Source organism: Mytilus californianus, unplaced genomic scaffold (genome assembly GCF_021869535.1).
Source record: "Mytilus californianus isolate M0D057914Y unplaced genomic scaffold, xbMytCali1.0.p SCAF_3, whole genome shotgun sequence".
NCBI lineage: Eukaryota > Metazoa > Mollusca > Bivalvia > Mytilida > Mytilidae > Mytilus > Mytilus californianus.
The window spans coordinates 92,444,481-92,471,918 of NW_026262679.1; the positions used below are offsets into that span (position 1 = coordinate 92,444,481).

Here is a 27,438-nt window from a genome sequence, read left to right on the forward strand (position 1 = left end):
CTCTGGCATTTGTTAGTCTTGTATGTTTTTCTAATTTAAGTTCCTTTATATGTTTTGGAGTTTAGTGTGACGTCCATTTTTACTGAACCAGTACACAACTTCAAGTTTTATTAAGGGGACAGCTGAGGACCACCTCTGGGTGCGAGATTTTCTCGCTGCGTTGAAGACCTATTGGTGGCCCTCGGCTGTTATCTGCTCTTTGGTCGGGTTGTTGTCTCTTTGACATATTCCCCATTTCCATTCTCAATTTTATATGAAAAATAGCAAAAAGGGTCAAAATTAGGAAAAATTGCAATTTAATGGCAAACAGTCGATTGTCAATTTCAGTTGCAGATCTTATTTTACTGGTCATTTTTGCTGTATACAGTTTCTCTATATCTACATAAAATGGATAAATACGTCATTGAAGGGCAAAAACTCTCATAAGGAGTCAACAGTCTATTTCTGTTCTGCGGATTTATTTGTACTGATCTTGTTTTGGTGCTCATATTTTTTTCTGTCTAGTCTTTATCTATACTAAAAGTTTTTGCGAAGTCCCAAAATGGGTATGAATCGTCATTGAAGGACATGGCTCGACTGACGCGGATTCTTGCCATGCATATTTATTATAAGATCTTATCTGGGTGATATTTTGGCTGTTAAAAGTTTCTGTCTATCTTTTATAGTTTTCAAGATTTTAACACAAAACGAATCCTCAAATTCAATATTCGGACGACTTTTCCCACTTATTTGGCATTTTCAAACCTAGTTTGCAGTGGCGGATTCAGAACGGTGCTTAAAGGGCGTACGCCCCTCCCTTTTGATCTGAAAAAAGTATCACTTTTACCATTATTGCCATTTTCTAACTGTTGTTATATTGAGCTTTCATTACCTCAAAAACGATATAGTGTGAAACCAAAATGTTGCTGTCCGGACTTCTGGACGTATTTCTAAAATTACATACAATTTAATTTTAGCCAAGTTCATATGAGTCGCAACTCGGTTATAACAAATCCTACATATGACCATTGCATCTATCGATTCTTATTTATGTGTTATTTTTTACGTTTAGGAATTGCTATAAAATTAAAGCAATTCCTATTTCACCAAATATCCAACGTGACCTGTATAAATTTAAATAGGTCTCGTTGGAGATTTGGCGAAAAAGGGTTTTATGATTAGTTGACAGCACTATATGTTGATTTACATTTATTTTTAAAAAATCATTTAAATGGATATTTATATTGCAAATCGAAGAACGCATGTGTTTTCTCTATATCACGAAGGCTCGGGCGTCGTGTTTGCTTCTTCTGTTTTGGTCTCTTGTCGCGAATCGTTATATATGGTGTTTGCAAATTGTGTTTTCAGTCGAAAGTAATTGGTTCAATACACCTATTCTGGTTGTATATGGGCCTTGACTGCACCCGTTTTCACACACTTGTTCGTCAACTGTTCACGTTCTTGAATATGATCATGGGGTGTAACCGGGATGATGCTCAATATTGTCGAATATTACTAATTACATATTTTACAAAACTTTAGAGTTAAAATAGTTATATGAGGGTCTGGATGGTTGTTCCTCAATTTCTGTATACTTTTTATTCTCATCATTCTATACTCTATTTAAGCATCCCATTATTCTATGTTCTTTATTTGTTGGGTCCATTTTTCTGAAGATTTGGCCCAATATTCTCTATTATATAAACCACATCCAGACCCTCTTATACGTGCTTCCTATTCATGTACGCTTTAAATTCACTCCTTTCGGCACGATGCATTTCACTTCTTCATCCCGGGTTCAATTTTAAAACAACTCCACATGCACCAGGCAAAAGAAATATAGACAGCAAGAAGGCGCAAGGTAATCTCAATATGTTTTGCACAACCAAACCCATTCAATTATACAACAACTCATGTGATTACAATTAAATATCTTTATCCTGTTTATCCAATATATATATATATATATATGTGGAATTTTCAAAACTCGAAATAAATTGCGGTACCTGAAGCTAAATAATCATAAAAAGATTTTTTATCAAAACCACTTGTGCACAAATCCATAGTTAAAACCTTTAAAAAGATCAGACGATATTAATTTCGCTTTATTTAAAGAGAAATATTTATATATATGTATATATATACATGTATATAACATAGAAAGATTACAAATGAAAGTCAATGCTTTAACTATTGCTTAAGTTGTAGTGGCGGCACAGAACTGGACTGCTCGGATCCCATTTTTCTTGATTCGATATCGTCAAACTTTTCTAGTATACTCTTAATCTATAATAAAAAAAAATGTTAGATTTTTTGTTAAAACTAATTTTGATAATTCACAATTAAGGTCACACACTTTTACGTAGCTATATATGTATGTATTAATTATAGTTGTTATTTTCATATGTATGCTGCAGGAAGTGCCACTATTTGGGTTTTGTTGTGTGTTTTTATTTTTACTCATTAAACACCTTTTCTATTTTTGTATTATATTACATATGTGAGTGTGACATGAAGTTTTTATTGACATGAATTTATGAATTCTAATATGAAGATCTGTGCCACAGATGAATATGGATATAATTCGTTTGTCGTAGCCTCAATCTCTTACCTGTTAGTTCATTAATGACTCATTACCAAATGTGACTTTCTCACTGACTTTATACTCGTCATGAACAACACTTCATGTGAACAAGTAGAATTGGAACTGCTTACTCTGACGATGCAACCGACCTCGGTCTCGGCTTATATACTCTGGTTTACTGTTTTTTTTGTGACATTTTTATTGCCCATATGGTTTTTTCTTACCTTAACGTAATAATAATAAAACAATAATGACAGACATGATAATGTTGCGTTTCAGCCGGTTTGTAGTAATATTACTTTACGAATGATTGTAAATGGTTTAACGTCCCGTGGAAAATAGTTCATGTATGTTCTGGATGAGGACAAATTAACAATGAATACAATAGGTATAGTTCTTGAAACAGGGGTTCGTCCGGGATAACAGTGGAAATTTTTTGAATACTACTGAAAAATGAGGGTATATTGGATAGAAACAGAAATTTTGCCTTGCAACAGGACACATACGGACCACTCAAAAAGGTTCTTAACTTGCAAAGAGTGTAGAACTCTCTCTCTCTACACAAGGCATCAGATTCAACGGCCCCATTCTGATTCATTGTCATGATAACATTCCATTTTCCCCGTGATTAAACAGCTCAAATGCATGTCTGTTTTGGGACCAGTTGTACACGTATGAGTTAGCTACAATCTCTGAGGCTACAATAGGAGAAGCGCATATTTTTATATGTTTATTGTCACATCCAGCAACTGATAACTGTTACCTAAGTATTTTTTTAATAATCTTAAACTACAGCGTAAGTTGTGTAATTATGGTTTAATCTACTTTTTATACAAACCCAAAGATAAAATGGCGTTAGAGAGTTATCAATTTTCCGAACAGTATCTTCTGATATACTCTGCATTAGACGTTTGACCTTTACCAATGTCTTTTTACTCGGCAGTTTTGATTCATCTATTTGCATTTCATGCATCCTGTTTAAAATCTTCTGTTTATTTTTCAGTGCTGCTTGAGTGTCAGTCCAATCCTAAAAGGTCAAGAAACCAAACTAGTATTAGCTGGTTCACTGGTACATTGTGAACAGAAAACGCGGTAGACTTATTGTCTCTATAGTCATACCAGTGCCGACTTGATGTGTTAAGCCCTATCTAATGATTTTAAAAGTTTGTTCCAAGTTCGGGGAGGATTGAGCTCTCACAAACACTATTTATGTTTTATGTGCCTGTCCCCAGCCAAGAGTCTGTAAATATTTGTTTTTACTCTATTATCTTAAGCTTGCATATCTTTTGATTTTTTGCGCATTTTTTTATGTCGGACCTTTTACAGCTTACTATATTGTATAGGTTTTGCTCATTGTTGAAGGTAGTATGGAGACCTGTCGTTGTTTAGATCCTTGTCCTCTGTTGGATACTACATCTCCTTATTTTCTATATCATAAAGATAATCACGTGAGCATGCAGTCTTATGATAATAAACGTTTGTTACCGCAAAACAATGCAGAATGAGGAAAACGGCAATAACTTAAAAGCAATTTTTTGTAAACTGGGTGACGCAGTTTACACATAAAACAACTAAAAAAATCAATTTTATTTATGATTTTCTGTTTTTATTTCTTACACACCTGTTTCACGGCGAGTATTATTTGTCTGTGCATCTGTTTGTAATGTACTTGTGCTTAGTTTTCAGTTCTTATATTTAAAAAGTGATGTACACATTGTTTCTTACCATGTAATCGCCATCAAAATTAAAAACTAACAAACAAATAGCTTTCATCACATCTTGGGCCTTTTCAGGTGGAGCATGTAGATGGCTAACCTCCGTAAGTGTAAACCTGTTTTTCTCTGGAATGTCATGTGGCCATCTGTCGTGTGATTGTAACTTGTCCATCAATTTTATAACTTGAGAGGTTTCACTTTTGAACACTTGGGCAAATTGCGAATTTTCAGCTTTAATTATAGCCCTCTCACATGCATCTATATTTTGTCGCATTAACGTGTGACGAAACACTAAAAGTAATGAATATTCATGTTAAAGTTCGACTGAAATACTTAAAAAAATGGCTCAGATGTAACTATGAGTTAACGTTCATCGGACGATTATTCCATTAAGGCTCAATGGGAAATTGTTATAAAACGAACAGTTCACATCTATTAGTATTTTATTACTAACCTGAAAATTGCCTTTAGAACGAACAAAAAACCAAAATACCCTAAGATTACTCTCAGGCAAAGTTAATCTTAGATGAAATGCATTTGTGTCCCTTTTGGTCATTTAGCTCCTAACTTTTTTACGTATTCATATACATCTCTAGCTAACAAATGTTTATGTTTGAGAGTTCCCAATGAATGTAAATCCAGATAAAAAAATTTACTTTCATTTACAGTAAAACCAAGACAGGCTTAATATAGACGTAAAAAGCATACATTTTATTTTCAGTTTCTACCTCTGTATTCGGGAGTTATCCCTAAACGACACTTTCTTTTTTACGCTTCATAAAACATTAATATTATTATTAAACATTACTTGTCTTTATTTAATTCTCATAAATCAATCAATTCATTTGTCCCTAACCCAAAGAACGAAATCTTAAATTGTACGAATTGAAACTTTTTAAGATGGAGTTGCTATAGTAAAGCGGAAAATTCTGGCCTTTCCGGAGCAATTGAGATCATGTCCATTTTTTTGTTTGATTTGCTTTGCTCTGTTAGGTGTTTTAAGGTCTCGTCTTTTTTCTGTAATTATTTTTTTGTCTGTCTGTCCCCTTGATACCTTCTTACTTTTCTAAATAGGGATTCATATAGCCAATACTTTATGTCGTCACTGAAGACTAAAAACAAAATTGTCTTCAAAAATGTATATATACTTTGCTTCATTTCCAGAAATTCCTTCCTTTTCTGTAGACGCCTAACATCTTCATCCTGCTTCTTTTTCTGTTGACGTCTAACATAATTTTGTCCATTCTCCTCAATTTCAACCTCCTCCTTCTCATCATCGGCTGATAACTTGAACTTCTCAGCACGACCTAGGAGGTTTTCTATCTTTTCTAAGTCATTGCTGACTAGTGCCTTTTTTACATCATTTCGATATTCTCTAACAAGAGGTCCCTATTATGAAATTAGAATATACAACTCCGTTTTAAAAATGATGTAGTATTTCACAATATAGTAAAGACTTATGCGCGCACATAAAACGTTTGTTTTTTAAAATACGATAACGATTAAAAAGGTATCGTACGTCTATTTCATTCCTGTGAAATGATTAAAGGAATATATATAGGGACTAATATGCAACTGGAGTTATCAATTTATGAATTGTTACCTTTTATCTTGGGAAGTACTTTTTATATCTCCCATTGTCTTTTTAAAAAAAAATTAAACATGAAATTTGAATATAATCATATATTACAAACTAAACAATTTTCCGCTGAAATAAAAAGATTACAACTAAGCATTGTCACAGTGACGGTAATGCAAAATGTTTTCATTGCACTCTTGGTTGGTTCTATGATAAGTTTGAAATTTTGTAAACCATTTTCATTGAGATAAGCGCGGAAATAAACATTCTAATAGTATGATCAACATGTAGATCAGTTTTGAAAATATCATTTTTGTAAGACTGTTACTTGTATCGACGTTTTCCCTGCCATTATTTTTTTAGAATTTATTACGTGTTCTCTAAACATAAAATAAACATTACCTCACGTTGAGCTTTACTTTTCTTTGATGAAAGAAGATAATTACAAACATAATCAGGATGCCCTGGGTTTGTGTTTTCAAACGTTCCAATACGAACGGCATATTCATCTTTATCGGGAATATATGCTTTTACAGTCAACTCCCGCCTCTCCGAATATTCCGAGTAAGTTTCCTCATAAGAATAAAACTGCTTCAACTCTTCACTTTTAATTGTATTGTGAACCATCTTAACAGTAACTTGGCGCTTGCTCACAACCTGAAATTGTATTATTACTTCCTCTTTCACATTCACCTCAATTTTTCCTCGTTCATGAGAGGGCATAAGTAGTCCCGATTTTAAAGATTTAGGCCCTGGACCCCATCCAACCATTCCGGGGTCTATTGGTGCCATCTCAGGAGTAACATCAGCCGAAAGGTTATCACAAAGTAAACGAAAAGAGGAAACTAATGGTGGATCATCACCCCATTCATCCTCCCTCCCTGCAAAGATGGTTATTTTATAGGTGCCTTGTTTGGGTAATCTTATTTCAAATGAAATATTTTCCTGTTTTTGACCTTCCCTCATCATAACAACATATCTAGCAATATTTGCCTTTATATTGTTATTTTCGTCCTCATCATTTCTTTGATTAACATTTATATTTATAGTTTGACCACCTTCATTGTCATTTATTTGCGCTTCTCCGCTTTCATCGCCTTCTTTAAGTGTTGTTTGCGAACCTAATCCAATTCCTTGTACGTGTTCTTCAATTTTCATATCCAATTCATATGTGAAATTAACGAATCCTAATTCTTTTGGTGGAATTTGGAATGTAACATTACATATTCCATTTTTAGCTATCAATAAACAATCCTCATCACTAATTAGTTTTAATTTCTGCTTAAAGAATTCAGGTCTCACATAAGGTTTATGTTTGTATTCGTCAAAAGTCAGCGGTTTACGAAGGAGCTGCCATTTTGCCTGTTCATCTACAGGGATATTTCTGTAAACGAATTCATTTGGATCAGTGAAAATGTAATATTTATTAAAACATTTTGTTAATTGGCCTTCACTTGCTGTTTCCTTTTGCATCATAGCCTGTCCACCTTTTTCAATTTTTACATATCCACCTAGCCTGTGCCCAACTAGACCACGACAAACCCAGAAAGGATGTACGATATGCCAAGCTTTATCTGCGTGAACAACATTCCAAGCATTAGTGTTTTCTTTAAGAACCGTATCATCCATCTCTCCGACGTCATATGAAGCACTTTTAGAATAACCAGACACAATGACACATGGAATTCCTGCTTTTCTGCACAACTGTGCAAAGAATGATGGAAAAGTTCCACGTCTGTTTTGAATTAAATGCATGTAACCACGTGGTGTGTCTGGTTTAAATTTTTGGAATTTTCCGATCTCTATATCTTGTTGACTTAGCCACAAAGTAATCGCATAGACTTTTTCTTTTTCGGTTTCAAGTCCATCTACCAGGTCCTTCATTAAAGACTCGTACGTCTCTGCTTTATGACTCATGTTCTAAAAGGGGAAAAAAGTTTGATATTGGAGTCAGGAATTGTGTAGAGCACAGTTATGTTTAAAAGAAAATATTTGTAAACCTAAAAATATACCCACTAAACATTGATTAATAATTAATTAAAAAGTGTCATAAACCATAATTTAATTTGTTTTTTATTCCATTCTTTTTTGCTTGCTTGAACACATTTTGATGAAATATTTGCCCCTGGACCATAAGATTGTAAAAACCATTACTCATTTTCTTACGGACTTTAAAATTTAAGTTTAAATAAAACATAATCTCATTATCACCAGGTTGTATTCTTTGACATGACATTTGATAACTGATGTGGTACTATCAAAGCTTGCACATTCATTTCATTATTGTGTTTCGTCTCTACTATAATCATTGCTTTACTTATTATAAAACTACTTAATATAGGGTTTGAAACTTGAAATTTAAAAAAATCGATTCAACAAGATTTGAAGAATTTCTACGAAGAATTCATTGCTTCCAAAGTTCAACTAAAAATTATTATCCTAATGTGTAATCATGATTCATAACCATAGCTGTCATCCTGGTCTTTATTCAGGTGAGTCTGCTGACATCACATTTTATTCAAATGTTTCTATCTATTTTCGTTCAGAACTACGGTACTACACGATTATTCTAGTGTTAGCAATACAGGTTTTGTACACATATAACATTTAACATTCTACAGGAAAAGTAAAACATCATTTAACACAAAAGTGTCGTTTGTTTCCAATTAATATTGAAAAGAGGGGTACAGATGTATGTTTTTTTTTTAATTTTAGTTGTGTAATATGTATGTCATAATGCAGAAGGCAATTTCTGTAAAAAAAGATTTATCCTTTTCTTTAATATTGATTACATGGAAAGCAAAGTTACACAACGAGGAAAAATATGAGTAACAAATTATACCAGCATAGCTTTAGCAATAGCACTAGCATAATTGACTTTTGGTTCTTTTCTGTGTGTTATGGTTGACTGTTTGCTTCTAGAAGTTCTACTGGTAAGCGATGGTGCATTTGACGTTTTCCGGGTATTAATCGGCACTTGCGCCCTTTTCGTATTAATTCCATTTTGAACCGGAACTTCTGAAGGCGCTGCTGGGTAGTTGTCTTCTTCTGCCTTTATTTCTAACTAAAACACAACATTTTAAAATATAAAGTGGAAAAAGCTTAATCATTCATAAATGTTGTTACACAGAAATACTGTAGCACAATATCACATGTAGCACTTGACAGTAAATGGAAATAATAATGGCATATGATGCTTTCTAAAGGGCATGGAAACAATAATTCGAGGCCTATGACATTGAAGGATAATCCATTTCAAGATACATGCTACAGGGAAAATCTTAAAAGCAACAAAGGGCATATTGGAAATCGTGTATCACAGAAAGTAAAATAATTAAAAGCATAACCAAAAGAAAACGGAGAAAAATGTAAGTACAATATTGATTGTGACTGTCACTTCTACAAATGCAACATATCCACGACTAACTGTGACAAATTTCGATACTGAATAAGCTACTTATTCATAAGTACTTTCGTACTAGTAATATAAAAATAGGGGAGATATGGTATTATACTATAATTGTCAATGAGACAACTATCCACCCAAGTTCAAATGAAGTGGATGTAAGCAATTAAGTAAGTTGTTTTTATTTCTGAACATTTCCTTTGCAGTGTTAACTATATCCCTGATGCATCCTGATTGTCGCATTGCAGGATTTTTGCATTAAAAATGTTGATCCTTTTATAAACAATACGACGGTTCCCACATTTGAAGCACCATCTATTACTTATTGACAAAAAGACGTCTAGAGGTCAAATTGATATGATCATCAACAAAAGACAAGTTTCAAGAAAATGAGTAAGATCATGTAGCATAGAATAAAAAAGATCTACTATCAATACCAACATTCATACAGGACAAACATCTTAATCCTGAATACAAGATGGCTACAACTGACGAGGTTCCTGATTTGGCTTTTTCCATTGTATCGGATTTCGACAATACAAACTGTTAACATTCGTTTTATGCTGGGGTGACTCTTTTGGTTATCTTGTATTATTCTGCGTATATTCGTAGCTTGGATTTATTTGCCTTGTCACATAGTTGCTTTGATACATTCTATTCAAAGCTGATACAAAAATGTTGGAATATAAAATATTTGATTTAGATAGTTGAGCAACAAATATAAATATAAACTAATGTGTGTATGTGTACTCTTAAGGGTTTTAATTTATAAATATAAATAAAGGATGCACTTGGCATTAAAGGCTTAACGACCCAAGCATTTTTTTATATATATGATGACACTCTTTATGGGGAATAACAGAACATAAAAGATCATTTCTTGTAATAAATAATAAACACCAAACTTTGAATACTAAAGTATAAATGTATGATACCGATTTCAGTACGTAGGTCACGTGTTTCTAAGGAATGCTTAAGATAAAAGTGTGCCAAATAGAAAAAAAAACAACACATTTTGCTCTCTTTAAAAAAAGAAATGCAATCGTGAACCTAAATGCAACAAAGAATATCACTCAGTGTGTCTGTAAATCGTTTCATATCTATATAATTATCTTAAATACGATTATTTATGAATTGTTTCGATATGACATATAATTTCTGCATTTAACACACCTATAAGGTGACTTTAAATTTAGTCGTAATTTCCAGGTATAACTAGCATTTTTAAATAAGATTAATATAAAAATAAGGAGATGTGGTATGATTGCCAATGAGACAACTATACACCAAAGTTCAAATGAAGCGGATGTAAGCAATTAAAGGCAACCGTACGGCCTTCAACAAGAGGAAAACCCATACCGTATAGTCGGCTATAAAAGGCCCGACATCGAAAATATGGAACAATTCAATTGAGAAAAAGCTAAAGGCCTAATTTATAACAAAACAATTTGTTGCTTTATATAAAAAAAGGGAAGATGTGGTATCATTGCCAATGAGACAACTCTACACCAGAGACGAAATGACGTTGAAGTTAAAAACTATATGTCCCCATACAGCCTTCAAAAATGAGCAAAACCCATACCGCGTAGTAAGTTATAAAAGGCACCGAAATGACAAATGCAAAACAATTCATACGAGAAAACTAACTGCCTGGTGTCATCAAGTTGTCTTTTATTATTGCTTTTGTATCCTTATTTATATTTTGATAAAAATGTAGAGCCTTTATTGCTATAAATAGAAAATCATTTTCTTATCCCTGACTGTATCTATCATCACTCAGTCTCTATAAAAGACATTCGTTATTTTATCTCTGAACCTATAATATACTGGTCCGCCATTCCAACTTAATCTCCCATCCGAAGGTTAGTGTAGCGATAAGTAAACACAACATGTGTCCAGTTTAACCCTGTATTAGTATTTCATTACTGCTATTGCATATGCATAATATCCGAACTCACAGACATCACGCCCAAACATTAAATTATTCTTTCAGAATCGTTACATACCGCTAGAAATATTTTTATAACTTAGAAAATAAAATGTTTCGTTGTAGCATCTTTTCAACGACTCCAAGGTTCAGTTTGTTTTTCTTTAATTAAATAAATGTTCTATTTGCTTTAATTTGTATTTTGATAACGATAAAGGATATTTTGTTCCAATATTTTACTACATAAAGTGATGGACTTCTAATAATAATAATTCCATTTTTGCTATTTTAATTTTAAAAACTCCTTGTTTGTTCGCATCTTTCCTGGACGTAGAATTTAAATTGCTGCTTAAACGGACTTTGCTCTTTTTTAATAACGCTAAAATGACTCAGTTTTAAAATCTTGAAAACGCCCTATCCATTGACGGTCACTTATCTCAAATGTGAACACAGCTTATATTTCAGAAAACTTAACATATGCGACTCTAATTTAATTAACTGCTGATGTAGGATATCAATCAGCCTCGATTAACACTTATCTCTATAGCAACTGTAAAACGCTAATACATATTCATTAGATCAATTAATTAACTATTAAGCAGGCGGCCATAGAAAAGAAGATGAATTCCGAAAAGACAGTAGGCATTTCCGGTATTCCGAAAGACTACAAAAACAATCAATATATCTGCGTGAATCCCTGACGCAATAAGAATATATCATTTAAATCATAGTACCGTAACATTTGTTATTGTTAAAGGTTTCTTCCTTAATAGTAATAAACATACATCGTGGCCGTGTAGTTATATGAGAGCATATACAATATGGAGATATGGTATAAATGCCATTGAGACAAACATCCAACAGATTCCAAATGATGTTGATTTAAGCAATTATAGGTCACAGTTCAGCCTTCAACAATGACCAAAACCCATACCGTATAGTCAGCTATTAAAGGCCCCGACTTTAAACGGAACTGCTAATATAAGTACAGAAAAAGAGAATGTAAACAACTAGCCTTTGGATTCTTCCTTCAAAAGTGCGAGAATCTATTTTCTTTGGTGAATTTTTACATGCAGCCATTGCTGGCATGAAATACATGAATCATTTATTTTGTCATTTTCTGTAAATAACTGTTTATGTAACGTTAAAATCTTGCAAAACATTAACGTTTTTCTATGCACAGGAATATACGTCCTTAGCCAATTTTGATTCAACTTTTGGGAATATTTGGTTTCCAATGCTCTTTTAACTTCGTAATTGATTTGGCTTTCCAACTGTTTTGATTCGAGCGTCACTTACGAGTATTATGTAGACGAAAAGCGCGTCTGATGTATTAAATAATAAGCTTAGTTTTTGTATAATCGTTAGATTGTTAAATCGTTGACGTCTGAACTGTCTTTTAGCAAGGAAAAAAATATCTGTAAGTGGTTATAATTACGTTAAAATGTCATATCTTAAGAACATGATCATTTGAATTACCTCGTCGCTACCAGTCTCCTGTTCTATATCAATAAAATCAGAACTATCCTCTTCCTCTTCGGTTTCTTTTTTTTTAGAATTACCTCCACCCATAATTCCTGACGAATCACTTCCGCTTTAATTGTGAGCACTGAAATATCAAAACTCTACGAAATCAGTATATTTATTTCTATTTACGGTGTTTCATTCCTTTTCGTAAACATAATCGTCTTTAAGATTCATATTCTAAGATTTAAAAAGAGGAAAAGAGAAAATGTGGCTACGACAAGTAGAACAATATGACACAAGTATTGATAATGGTCAACCTCGGTCAACCAAATCATGATGGTGTCAGTAAGAACCACTGGTTCAAGAGTTTATATGTACAAGTCACCTCTCTATCAAGGAAATTAGCAGAGGAAGTTCAAGGCCTAAAATATCGTCTCAGTTGTGCTTGATATATTCCATATGCTGTTGGAATGTTGCTTCATAGAAATCAAAAATGGGAACACGTTTATTAGCGACTCCTCACCACCAAATTCAAATTTAAATGACGGTGTTTTACGATAATAAAAACTAACAAAAATTAAAAAAACAACCATCATGTAAAAAAGGCGAAATATCGAAAAGGTATAAGTCCAGGCACAAAAAGATAAACATGCGAGACAGTAGGGTTAAGTTTGAGTCGAATCAGCATAGTGTTTTGCAGCATAAGATGTGCTTTACTTTAAGCATAATATCAAAATACGGATTTTATTCAGAATATTTCAAGTTTTTGCATGCTATATATACGCTAATACTTTGGTAACGGTTCAAAACATCTCAAGATTACATTTCTGTGTAACCAACTATTTAGGTTCATGTACGAGGTCAAGATTCATAGAAACCAAATTAAATATGAATTATTGAAAAAAAAATTTTTACTCTTAAGATGTCAAGAATATTTGGTTTGTTTCACAAACGTTTCTGATAAATATGGTTGTTTGGCTAAATGTTACAAATACAGAAAACAGTTGAAGTCTACTATAAAACGCCACTCAATGATAGTGGCGTCTACTTTTTATTACATTACGTTGTTATACTAAAGTGAAGTAGTGTTTCAATATCTTATAATGAGTCACATATGTATGATATACAAGTAGTGTTTATAAGTGTATCGATCCCGACTGGTTTACGCTTAAGCTTGTCTGGACTTTTGAATTTTTTAACTGGCTTCGATATTTTTATCTGTTTTTTTCGTGTATGTTATAACACAGTAATTGAACGTTAATTTGTTGATTAAAAGTCGCTAATATCCTAAAACCCTATATTTCAGGAATCTGCAAAAGCGACATAACTTATAGATTATTTAAGTATATGTCCTATATGTCACATACATTTATCACATATTGCATTTGTAATGTTTTATATTTTAGATTAACTGTTTAAAGATTTTCCTTGAAATTTAATACAGGAAACTGAAAAGTGTGTGGGGGATAGGTAGACAGACTTCTTAAATTGACAAGCAAGACTAGAAGTCCTCTTTCATTTTGATTTTTAATTTTCAATACTTTTTAGGGGGATGGAGGCAATTGCCACCATCCCCCCAGCTACCCTTGTCCCCCATGTCCTACACTATGCAGTGATTTAAACTGTTCCCTCGCCTATAACAAATGCATTATACGTTGGATACTTACTTACATATAAATTCGATACCTCTGCTGGTGAACTTGTCAAGAAATGGCTTCACTTAAGGTATCTTTTAGTTTAAAAATCTCATCTACGTTTGTATAAGGTTTTGGATTTTCAAATATTTTGGCCGTGCACATCACTGAAGAGAAAATACTTGTCGAAATGCGCATCGGATGCAGAAAAAATGGTACCGTTTTATGTTAGCATCCATATAGAGCAGAGACTCTGCACAGTTTGCAAATTATTGGAAGACGAACACATTTTCCTTATTGTAAAAATATAAAGAAAATCGAGAGAATTCAAAACTTAACCCCACATCTCACAGTCAAGTTATAACAACAGTTTCCTTCATTAAACAGTGAATGGAACTGAGGTCGGGAGAGCAATTTTTTTTTATATATACTCATAGTTATTTGTTCATTTAGTTGTTTACATGTTAGAGTTATTTGAATTGATCTTGAAATCTTTATTTGATTGTTTAATGGCAATACAATATTGAATTGAATTGAATTTAAGTTGTTGTAGTATAAAACCGGCCGTAATTGTTTCCGAAACAACAATGCATGCGTTGCATATCAATTTTTGTCGTTTCGATGCCAATTATGGCTTGCTATACGGTATGGGTTTTGCCCAATATTGAAAAATTAAAAAATACATTTTGAGTGCTTTCTGTACATCTGCACAGAGACTCATTTTTCATCCTGTTTTTGAAACACACACACATTAGTTTTATTTTTTACGACAACGATTCAGAAGTATGTTGATTTTTATCTTGTAATTTAACATTGACCTTTTAACATTAACTGTTTAATATTACGAATAATGTCCACAGTCTAAGTTTGCGAACCGCGACTAGGACCCTAAAATGAACTGTGCAGTCAACAGTAAATTATGCATTACCGTATGGTCAAAAGAGAAGCTGGTAGACACAAGGAGATAATATGTGTACACTTTTCGAATATCGGTATATTTGTATTGTAAAATATTTGATTGAAGTATAGATTGTAATCATAGTTTACCGAATACAATCTTGAATATCTTTTATTTATTAAGCACAAGAGGTGTCCTAAAATTTTAATCTATAGATTTGATCTTTCATGACATCTGGAAAAGCTTAGAATGTTTATGTAAGCAATTGGTATCAAACTTAAAAGCGAATTTTCTGTGCAGGAGATATCAAATTCAACTAGAAATGGATTATACACGACATATTAGTATATTTTACTATTTTCTAATTTATACACGTATGTTGTAGGCCAATAAATTTCAAACTGTTGCGTGCAGATATGTGGGTTTATTCTGTTTTAATTTAGTTAGTTTGTAAGCATTTTCACTTTCATTTGATAGATTGAACATATTTCCTTGTTTAGAAACCATTTAAAATTAGACAATCTGTAAGTAGTCACTTTTATTATGTTCTGTGCAGGAGATAGATGGACTTTACACAGCCCAATAATTCTCATATAATTATTAATAGTGTAACTTGGAATGTACAATGATTGTCCTTGAATGCATGGCAATAGTGTACATTTCATCACATATTATAAGTATAGCGCGCAATATTTCATTTCAAGTGGTTATTGGACCTATAAAATCAAGTTCTTTTCTATTTAAATCCAAAGCTTCAAATATATACTTAGTCATTGTTAGTTGTAATCGACGACTAATCGTAAACCTATAACAACTGTCTGATTTATAACAAACCTTTCTAAAATTTTCAGTCTATAAATTTAGAAATTAGAAAGAAACCAAGGTTTTAACTCTCTCAGACACATTTGACCTTAAGTGGATTTGGCTACTATTTTTATGTCCTTTTTGGTCGTATAGCTTTTCAACTGTTTCGGTTCTTATAAATCATTTGCTTTTACATATTCGGCTTTGAGCATTCCTGATGAACGTGAATCCTTAAAAGCGCTTCGGACGCATGAAATTTATAAAGTGTTGTTTTCATCTGTTTTCCTACGGTGTTGATAAGTATTTTCCTGCATAAAGAGCAAAAGGAAAACAATTTTACAGATATGGAGTCGATTTGTAGACGAAGATTGTTCTACTGGCGGTCAAACAGATATAGGTTGTCTTCACTCTGAAAAACAGGACAATGTGTTGTGTCAAATACATAAAGTGTTTCCCTTGAATATTATTCGATATTATCCTTAACAAAGGTATTGCGTTTTGCTTTAATGTCAGTCTTGTGTGACGTGGTCATTTACATCAAAGATTTGATGTTAATCAGTTTAATGATCTTTCATCTTGATTAATGTGACAGTTTATACGGTACATGGGTTGCACAGTACAGTTGCAATAACATTTAGAAGGTTATCAAAATACTGTAAGACCATAAAGCAATGAACACTGGACACTTTTAATTTGCAAAACACTCATTTGCAAATCCGCCGCCGCCTCTCCTTAGAGCTACAGTGTCGTGTATATAACCAAAATGTGCGGAATTACATGGGATTCAATAAATTCATTGCTTTTCTGCTGTTATTATTATATCTATTTTGTAATTTGATTTAGAAAAACATGGGATTTTCAATATCCCATGGGATAGGGCAAATCCCATGGGATTGACCATTATCCCATGGGATTTTGGTTAAATCCCATAGGATTTTTTTGGGTCCCATGGGATAATTGTAGTCCCATGGGATATTTGTTGTCCCATGGGACAAAAAAAATCCTATGGGACTATAATTATCCCATGGGATTTTTAATATCCCATGGGACAAAATAAAATCCTATGATTCAAATTATAAATATCCAGTAAATAAATGTGTATGTTACAATGAATTCTGTTTGGTAGTAAATTGTTTTAAGATGAATCTTTTTAGTCGAATATCTTTTTTTTCCTTGGAAATGTTAATGCAATTATATTGTTCTATAACTGTTCAAAACTAAACTTTTAAACAACAAAGCAGATAATGTAAGTATCAATATATGTTTATTTATGAATTCTAGAATACTTTTTTGAAACACAATTTTTTCCCATTTGAAATCAATGAAAACTCTATTAATAGGCTTAACATACTAGTAGCTTTTTACATAAATCTATTTACCGGTATGTAACACATAAACAAACGACAACCACTGAATTACAGGCTCCTGACTTGGGACAGGAACATACATACAGAATGTGGCGGGGTTAATCATGTTAGCGGGATCCAAACCCTCCCCCTAACCTGGGACAGTGGTGTAACAGTACAACATAAGAACAAACAATAATAAAATGCTCCGCTGGGGCGCAGCTTGATTCGACCGCAGAGGTCGAACCCTGAACAGTTGGGGCGAGTATGGACACAACATTCAAGCTTGATACAGCTCTGAATTTGGATTGTGATTAAATATTTGACACAGCATAGGTTCCTGACACAGAATGAATATGGTCTAAGAACTTTAAAAATTTTAATTTACCTATTCAAACCATATCATTATTATTTGCTTTTATATATAAATCAGAAATAACCAATATAAAATGGAAAATTTTAAAGAAAAAAAAAGGAAAAAAAATCCCCCCCCCCCCCCAAATTTTTTGAACCCCCTTATGATTCATCACCCCAAAACTCAATAACAGCCTTCCCTTTGTGGTATGGTACCTTGCAGTACAATTTCAGAGAGATTCATACACTTGAACACAAGTTATTGTCTGGAAACTAGAAAAATGCTTGTTTTTTGGTCCCTTTTTGGCCCCAAATTCCTAAACGTTTAGGGCAATTACCCCCAAACTCAAACCCAGCTTGCAAGGTCCTCATGCTCGTCAGAGAGTTTTCACTTGACCTAGACCTCATTTCATGGATCAGTGAACAAGAACTTAGTCTTAGATGCATGATTTTTTTTATTAGTTATTAGTGGCTTTGTACTAGCTGTCAGTAACTGCGAGTACTCTCAGATCTGTACTTAGTGTCTTTTTGTTGTTTGGATGTACAAGTACCTGGCCACGTCCACTTGTATTTGTTGTATTTTTATCCATCTGATGAGTTAAGCCTCTTTCAACTGATTTTTATACGACTGCGGTCGTATATTGGTATGACGTTGGTGTCGTCGTCGTCCGAAGACACATTGGTTTTCGCACTCTAACTTTAGTTTAAGTGAATGGATCTCTATGAAATTTTACCATAAGGTTCAATACCACAAAAGAAAGGTTGGATTGATTTTGGGGGTTATGGTACCAACATTTAAGGAATTAGGGGCCAAAAAGGGGCCAAAAATAAGCATTTTTGTAACTTCTAGACATAACTTGTGTGTTAGTGTATGGATCTCTCTGACATTGTACCACAAGGTTTCATATCACACAGGGAATGCTGGGATTGATTTAGGGGGGTAATTGCCTCAAAATATTAGGAATTAGGGGCCAAAAAAGGGGCAAAAAACAAGCATTTTTCTAGTTTCATGACAATAACTTGTGTGTAAGTGTATGGATCTTTCTAAAATTGTACTACAAGGTTCCATATCACAAAGGGAAAGCTGGAATTGAGTTTGGGGGTAATTGCCCAAAACGTTTAGGAAAAAGGGGCCAAAAATAAGCATTTATCTAGTTTCCAGACAATAACTTGTGTTCAAGTGTAAGGATCTCTGTGAAATTGTACTGCAAGGTACCATGCCACAAAGGGAAGGCTGGGATTGATTTTGGGGGCAATTGCTTTAAAATTTTAGGAATTAGGGGCCAAAAAAGGGGCAAAAAACAAGAATTTTTCTAGTTTCATGACAATAACTTGTGTGTAAGTGTATGGATCTTTCTAAAATTGTACTACAAGGTTCCATATCACAAAGGGAAAGCTGGAATTGAGTTTTGGGGTAATTGCCCAAAACGTTTAGGAAAAAGGGACCAAAAATAAGCATTTATCTAGTTTCCAGACAATAACTTGTGTTCAAGTGTAAGGATCTCTGTGAAATTGTACTGCAAGATACCATGCCACAAAGGGAATGCTGGGATTGATTTTGGGGGCTATTGCTTTAAAATTTTAGGAATTAGGGGCCAAAAAAGGGGCAAAAAACAAGAATTTTTCTTGTTTCATGACAATAACTTGTGTGTAAGTGTATGGATCTTTCTAAAATTGTACTACAAGGTTCCATATCACAAAGGGAAAGCTGGAATTGAGTTTGGGGGTAATTGCCCAAAATGTTTAACAAAAAGGGGCCAAAAATAAGCATTTTTCTAGTTTCCAGACAATAACTTGTGTTCAAGTGTATGGATCTCTCTGAAATTGTACTGCAAGGTATCATATCACTAAGGGAAGGCTGGGATTGATTTTGGGGGTAATTGCCTCAAAATTTTAGGAATAAGGGGCCAAAAAGGGGCCAAAAATAAGCATTTTTGTAACTTCTAGACATAACTTGTGTGTTAGTGTATGGATCTCTCTGACATTGTACCACAAGGTTTCATATCACACAGGGAATGCTGGGATTGATTTAGGGGGGTAATTGCCTCAAAATATTAGGAATTAGGGGCCAAAAAAGGGGCAAAAAACAAGCATTTTTCTAGTTTCATGACAATAACTTGTGTGTAAGTGTATGGATCTTTCTAAAATTGTACTACAAGGTTCCATATCACAAAGGGAAAGCTGGAATTGAGTTTGGGGGTAATTGCCCAAAACGTTTAGGAAAAAGGGGCCAAAAATAAGCATTTATCTAGTTTCCAGACAATAACTTGTGTTCAAGTGTAAGGATCTCTGTGAAATTGTACTGCAAGGTACCATGCCACAAAGGGAAGGCTGGGATTGATTTTGGGGGCAATTGCTTTAAAATTTTAGGAATTAGGGGCCAAAAAAGGGGCAAAAAACAAGAATTTTTCTAGTTTCATGACAATAACTTGTGTGTAAGTGTATGGATCTTTCTAAAATTGTACTACAAGGTTCCATATCACAAAGGGAAAGCTGGAATTGAGTTTTGGGGTAATTGCCCAAAACGTTTAGGAAAAAGGGACCAAAAATAAGCATTTATCTAGTTTCCAGACAATAACTTGTGTTCAAGTGTAAGGATCTCTGTGAAATTGTACTGCAAGATACCATGCCACAAAGGGAATGCTGGGATTGATTTTGGGGGCTATTGCTTTAAAATTTTAGGAATTAGGGGCCAAAAAAGGGGCAAAAAACAAGAATTTTTCTAGTTTCATGACAATAACTTGTGTGTAAGTGTATGGATCTTTCTAAAATTGTACTACAAGGTTCCATATCACAAAGGGAAAGCTGGAATTGAGTTTGGGGGTAATTGCCCAAAATGTTTAACAAAAAGGGGCCAAAAATAAGCATTTTTCTAGTTTCCAGACAATAACTTGTGTTCAAGTGTATGGATCTCTCTGAAATTGTACTGCAAGGTATCATATCACTAAGGGAAGGCTGGGATTGATTTTGGGGGTAATTGCCTCAAAATTTTTGGAATAAGGGGCCAAAAAGAGGCAAAAAACAAGCATTTTTCTAGTTTCATGACAATAACTTGTGTGTAAGTGTATGGATCTTTCTAAAATTGTACTACAAGGTTCCATATCACAAAGGGAAAGCTGGAATTGAGTTTGGGGGTAATTGCCCAAAATGTTTAACAAAAAGGGGCCAAAAATAAGCATTTTTCTAGTTTCCAGACAATAACTTGTGTTCAAGTGTATGGATCTCTCTAAAATTGTACTGCAAGGTACCATACCACTAAGGGAAGGCTGGGATTGATTTTGGGGGTAATTGCCTCAAAATTTTAGGAATAAGGGGCCAAAAAGGGGCAAAAAACAAGCATTTTTCTAGTTTCAGGACAATAACTTGTGTGTAAGTGTATGGATCTTTATGAAATTGTACTACAAGGTTCCATATCACAAAGGGAAAGCTGGGTTTGAGTTTGGGGGTAATTGCCCTAAACGTTTAGGAATTTGGGGCCAAAAAGGGGCAAAAAAAAACCAAGCATTTTTCTAGTTTCCAGACAATAACTTGTGTATATGTGTATGGATCTCTCTGAAATTGTACTGCAAGGTACCATACCACAAAGGGAAAGGCTGGGATTGAGTTTGGGGTGATGAATCATAAGGGGGTTCAAAAAATTGGGGGGATTCCCTTTTTTTCCTTTTTTTTTCTTTAAAATTTTTCATTTTAAATTGGTTATTTCTGATTTATATATAAAAGCAAATAATAATGATATGGTTTGAATAGGTAAATTAAAATTTTTTAAGTTCTTAGACCACATTCATTCTGTGTCAGAAACCTATGCTGTGTCAAATATTTAATCACAATCCTGATTCAGTGCTGTATCAAGCTTGAATGTTGTGTCCATACTTGCCCCAACTGTTCAGGGTTCGACCTCTGTGGTCGTATCAAGCTGCACCCAGCGGAGCATTTTATTCATTTTATCAGATATTATAAACATATGTCTACTTGTTGGTGTATGGCATAACTGCAAGGTGTCATATAGAAATAAGAAGATGTCTGTCTGCCAAGTTTAATATTACTGTGACCTCATTTTCATAGAATATTGATAATATCAAGCAAAAATGATGAACAAGGCAAGATACAAATGATCCAAAATTGTCAGTTGCCTACTCATTATGTAATAGTAGTTATTGTCATTAAATGATAATGTTTACCCTTTTATGTGTAGGGCAAGAACATTAAAGATAAAGGGAAACTATAAACAAAAGAAATTATCAACAAAATTAGATTTACAGACGTCAACAAAGCCTAAATGGTAAGTCCACTTCTATAAAAGTTATTGCCCTTGAATAATGATTATTATGAAAATAAGATGTGGTATGATAAATGAGAAAACTATCCACCGGAGTTCAATTAAGTGGATGTAAGATATGCAATTACTTATTAGAGGCCAATGATGACCTGTAAATAATGACAGGCAAAATATGGCAGGGTTGATATAAAAATAAGAAGTGGTGCGATTGCCAATGAGACTTTTCTCCAATAGAGATCAAATGACATTAAATTTAACAAAATTAGTTCACTGTACAGCCTTCGACAATGAGCAAACCCTATACTGCATAGTAATCCATAAAAGGCCATGAAATAACAAATGTAAAACAATTCAATAAGGGCATGGCGTCATTTAAAAAGGGCATGGTGTCTATCCATGCTAAACATGCTTGGGGGAAACACTACAAAGGTGAAAGCTAAGTGCCTGATTTTTGCACAAAACAATAAACAAAAAACAAATATGATATATAGCAACAATTGACAACCACTGAATAATAGACCCCTGACTTGGGACAGACACTTACAAAATATGGCATGGTTTAACATGTTTGCTGGCGCCAAATCCTCCTCTAATTAAGGACAGTGGTGTAAGTGTCAGTTCACTATAAAATCAGTTGAAAAGGGTTTTTTTCTGCTCTTGGGTCAGGTTATTTTGATACATTCCCATTTTCATTCTCAATTTTATTAACTCATTAGAATGCAACAAAGCAGAAAAAACAGCTACCAAAAACACAGACCGGATGTGGCTGGAAATTTATTCTTTCCCTTTAACAAAAAAGACTCAACATACAGATCTATTAGTACTCACAGTTACTGACAGCTAATTCAAAGCAAATATCAACTAATAAAATAAACATTTAGTGAGCACCCAACCCACCCCTAACCTGGGACAGTGGTTTTAATAACAGCACAACATTTGTTGCAATTGGCTTAACTCAAAAGACTGCAACAAGGCACAAAAAAACAACTAATATGAAAACCATAGACACAAAGCACTGAAATAGGAGTTCTTACAATTTTAAATATTCAAATGAAATTTTTATCAAAATGTACATAAACATGATAAAATAGCCATTTTATTGCTGTATTTCTCTTCATTTATAATTTTTGAGTTTTGTGTATTTGTAGGTCAGACATCTTGGTTTTCATGATCATTATTCAACAGGTCAATACTGAACAGCAAACTAAAAGTTGATATTTTTCTACATAGTGTGACTTTTTTATTAATTTGAAATGGAATGTGTTTTTTTTTCCTACATAAGAAAGAGGAAATTTCAAGATAATGACTATAAACAAAAAGGAATCATATCATCATGATCATAGATGCACAAGAACTTAATCATGTAAATGCAACAACGTAATTATCAATTGAAAGAAGGGAGGAATGAAAAAATATATTAGTATTTTGTTGTCCAAATGAACTTGCTTTGTCCACTCATTTAAATCGCTCCATCCAATAAAGATGTACGGAGGAAGATTTTTGAAGAACAGATTGCAAAAATGTTTTGTCTAAGAATTGTAGGAATATTCTAGTGGATGAAATAATTTATTTACTTGACTCTTATATAGTGGACTGAATAATTGTTCATAGCAAGCTGAAACAAGAAAACTAAAAATTAACAGGAAAAGTGTTTATTTTATAAATTTACAAATATAAATGTAATATTATGAACACCACAAAGGAATAAGATTCAAATCGTTTGCATATTCATGTATTGCAATGGAACTATAACAAAGAAAACTTTACCTCATGAAAAGAGTAAACTATTAACTGTGCTTTGTCAATTTATTCAGTCAGAATATGAAATATTTTTTTCAGTTCTATTTTTCATAATAAAACAAAGAAGACAAAGATTTCAAATCAATATTTTTTTCTTTTATTAAGACGTCATCATTTTATTTCAGTTAAAGGATTTTATTTTTTGACTTTAAATATTATTATATTTCCAAAATAATAATAATCTTTATTGTCATATAAACAAATTAAAAACATGTTTGTGACAAAATGAAAAAAACCAAAATACACTCATATATATATTATAAACTTTTTACTACCAAACAGAATTCATTGTAACATACACATTACTGTATATTTATAATTTGAATTCCATAGGATTTTATTTTGTCCCATGGGATAACAAATATCCCATGGGACTACAATTATCCCATGGGACCAAAAAAAATCCTATGGGATTTAACCAAAATCCCATGGGATAATGGTCAATCCCATGGGATTTGCCCTATCCCATGGGATATTGAAAATCCCATGTTTTTCTAAATCAAATTACAAAATATATATAATAATAACAGCAGAAAAGCAATGAAATTATTGAATCCCATGTAATTCCGCACATTTTGGTTATTTACACGACACTGTAGGTCTAAGGAGAGGCGGCGGCGGATTTGCAAATGAGTGTTTTGCAAATTAAAAGTGTCCAGTGTTAATGTTTAATCTAATTTAAGAACAGATGTTTATAGCACGATCTTGTGAGAAACTTTATGTATTGGTCAGTTGTCATATAGACGAGAATGAAGTAACAGTTGTAATATAGATGAGAATGAAGTAACAAGTTAAATTGGAAATTATATTGTGAACCTATATATTTATATCATACATGTACTGCTATATGAATATCTATACGAATAAACATGTGAACATTAAACGGACTTCGTTACTAGTATATAGACAGTAGTGAGCTTATGGCGAAATATGCAATAGCTAGTTCCCTATGTTAACGGGCAACAAGATGGACTACGATCCCGTGTACATAGATCCGAAATAATGTATAGTCCCAAAACATACACAGAAGAAAGCCCCGTTACATCTGAAACAATTTTCATTTGATAGATATATTGTTCAAAGTAATGGCCTTAGACATATCTTTTGTTCTGCTTCAGAAAAAATCTCTTCCAATCCTGTGCTATTTATGTAGCCAACTATATCTAGTCATTTATTTATTTTAGAGTGATGAGTTTTTCATGTACCGATTTTTTTTTGGTATTTTCATTTGTACCTTTTGTTGGTCAGCTGATAAAGATTAAAAGGGGGATTGAGATACTAAGCATAATGTTTAATCCCGTCAAATTGCGTAGGATATAATGTTTTAAGCCGTCCTTTTTTAAATTTGTTGTTGCCAAGATCAGTTCCTTCATCTTTTCTATCATCGTCAAATTTGGTTGCAGGTATTCACTCACCAAATCCGCGTTTAAAATCAATAGTTAAAGAAAACATGGCATTGGAGACATTTTTTTTCTTGAAGAGGGCATGTAAAAATAGTTCACATCAGTTCTTGTCACCTGAATAAGCCCTTATTTTTATCAGATCCTCATCAAATTTGTTTTAAGGTTTCAACCTCATCAAGACTCGGATAGATAAATATCGATAATCTGAAAAATCTGAAAGGGGGACCACTTCAGGGAGGGACTTGAAAACTATCCCATATACATTATTCAGTATAGCCGGGATAGTGCCTTATATTTATCAGATGCTCTTCATAGAGGTAGGGCAAACTTCCCCTGAATTTATTTTCCTTGTATGGTCATAATCCGAAAGTTGTTAAAACATACCGGAATTTAAATATAAAAGGGTCTAAATACGGCATTTTAAACATTTAACAACAATTTAACCAATATCCATTTATTCAAATTTTATAAACCGCTATACATTGCCGTTGTAGTCAGTTTTTATTCAATATCGCACGAAAAAACATCCTTAACCGACATGGATTAATTTGTATTTGAAAGACCAAGCATAATTATCTTTACTTCCAAAAGAACTTTGATGACAAATGTCCTTCTTATTAATTTTTGCGATATTTTTCAAAAGTTTTCTAAATCTGCTAAAATTTAAATTTAAATCATCTTTATGCATTTAAAAATTTATTAAATATTCTGAAATGCGGCATAATGTTGTTAGAATCCCAAAGCCTACCGGCATACACAAATGTTATACTGTGAAATTTAGTAAATATTGGAGGGCTCCCAATTTCCAAAAATGACCTTGCTGGGAAATAAATTTAAGAGAATATTTGCTTTACTATTTTATGAAATTTTCCATTCACAAAAATCTCAGATCAGTTTCATAATCAGAAAAAATCGGAAACGAGATATCACTTTCTAAAATCATTCCAATATTCATTCCAGAAAAAGAACTATGCGAGTAAGTCGCTATCATCTATGGTCTTTAAATGTGTGTGGGGAGGTGTATATTGGCAAACTTGCTAAACTTTTTTTTATTTAGATAAAACTTCAGTACCGTTATTTTTTTTTTTTATTTTCCGGCTTAAAGTCCGCAAAAGTAAGATATCTTGCTTTGACTCCATTGTACAAAAAAAAAATGTTTGGCATATTTTAGATATAGGGTGGTGATATTTTCCATATGCCTGAATTTTGCGAAAATTTCTCAATAGTTAAGTAGTTACTGCATCTCGGGTATTTTTCACCACATCTCCAAAACATGCTAAACGATACAGTCCCTATTTTTTTTTTATTACAACATCATTTGATGAGTTTTTGTTTTAGCTCAAAACAAATTGTTTAGAAACGAATTATAAATTTAATGAGAAATCCGCATAAAAAAAATAAGTAAATATATATAAAAATTGATTTAAAACAAATACATAAATATGCAACCAATTTACGTTAAGCCTAATTGATATATATAGTGATAAGAAACTATACCTTCATATTTTGAAATGAATATCTGTTGCTTTGGAAATGCATCAAGTAAACTTAGTTCCTTAATTACAAAACAAACGTTTGACAATTAATCAATAGAATTTACAAACAATTTTATAATTAAAAAAACAATAATTACCTATCTAGTATATCAACAAACAGATGGACGCGATTTCAAATTCTTTTTAAAGCACTGAATAGATTTTTGAGCCTTTAATAACAATACCATATCAACCTTTATACATCTGCCTTCAAAATATTCGAGATTGTTATCGGTAGTATATTGATACGGGCCAATATATATGCACCTCAAATATTTAAAATAATGATATGTTTTACAAGGTAATCAATATGTACTCAACAAGATAGTTTTTATCCTATGTAAACGACAACCGAGGCACGCAGTAATCATTTGAAGGACTGGTATTTTATTCACAAAAAATGAAATGGCAACTGGTTTTGAAACCCTCTTTTTTCTGTTTTGGTTTATTGCAAAATTTCTTATTGTTTTTACAACATTGATAGAAATAATTGATTGAAATGCCACTTATTGTGCATCGAAATCACACACTGCAGGGCGGATTCAGGGTCTGAGGAAAGGGGTGAAGCGTAATTGTCAAAACTGATGTTATTGTTTCAGATCAAAAGGGGGATATACTTCCTCTAATCCCTCTCCCTGAATTCGCCACTACATAGGAATATTGGGTCGATGCCACTCACCGCTAGTGCACTACAAATCATGAGGTAGTACAAGTCAGTGCTCTTGTACGGG

At 33.0% G+C, this 27,438-nt stretch overlaps 1 protein-coding gene across 1 annotated transcript; it reads right to left on the reverse strand.

The window, feature by feature from the left end:
* Positions 1–2,151: 2,151 nt before the first annotated feature.
* LOC127735441 (uncharacterized) lies at positions 2,152–26,751 on the reverse strand. Its single transcript, XM_052245601.1, has 8 exons — positions 26,670–26,751; positions 12,670–12,799; positions 8,700–8,921; positions 6,260–7,777; positions 5,427–5,667; positions 4,289–4,569; positions 3,402–3,590; positions 2,152–2,265 (listed from the first exon to the last, which is right to left on the reverse strand). Exons 2-8 carry the CDS (start codon positions 12,760–12,762, stop codon positions 2,170–2,172), a joined length of 2,640 nt encoding a protein of 879 aa, XP_052101561.1. The 5' UTR covers positions 12,763–12,799; positions 26,670–26,751; the 3' UTR covers positions 2,152–2,169.
* Between the last annotated feature and the right edge of the window lie 687 nt (positions 26,752–27,438).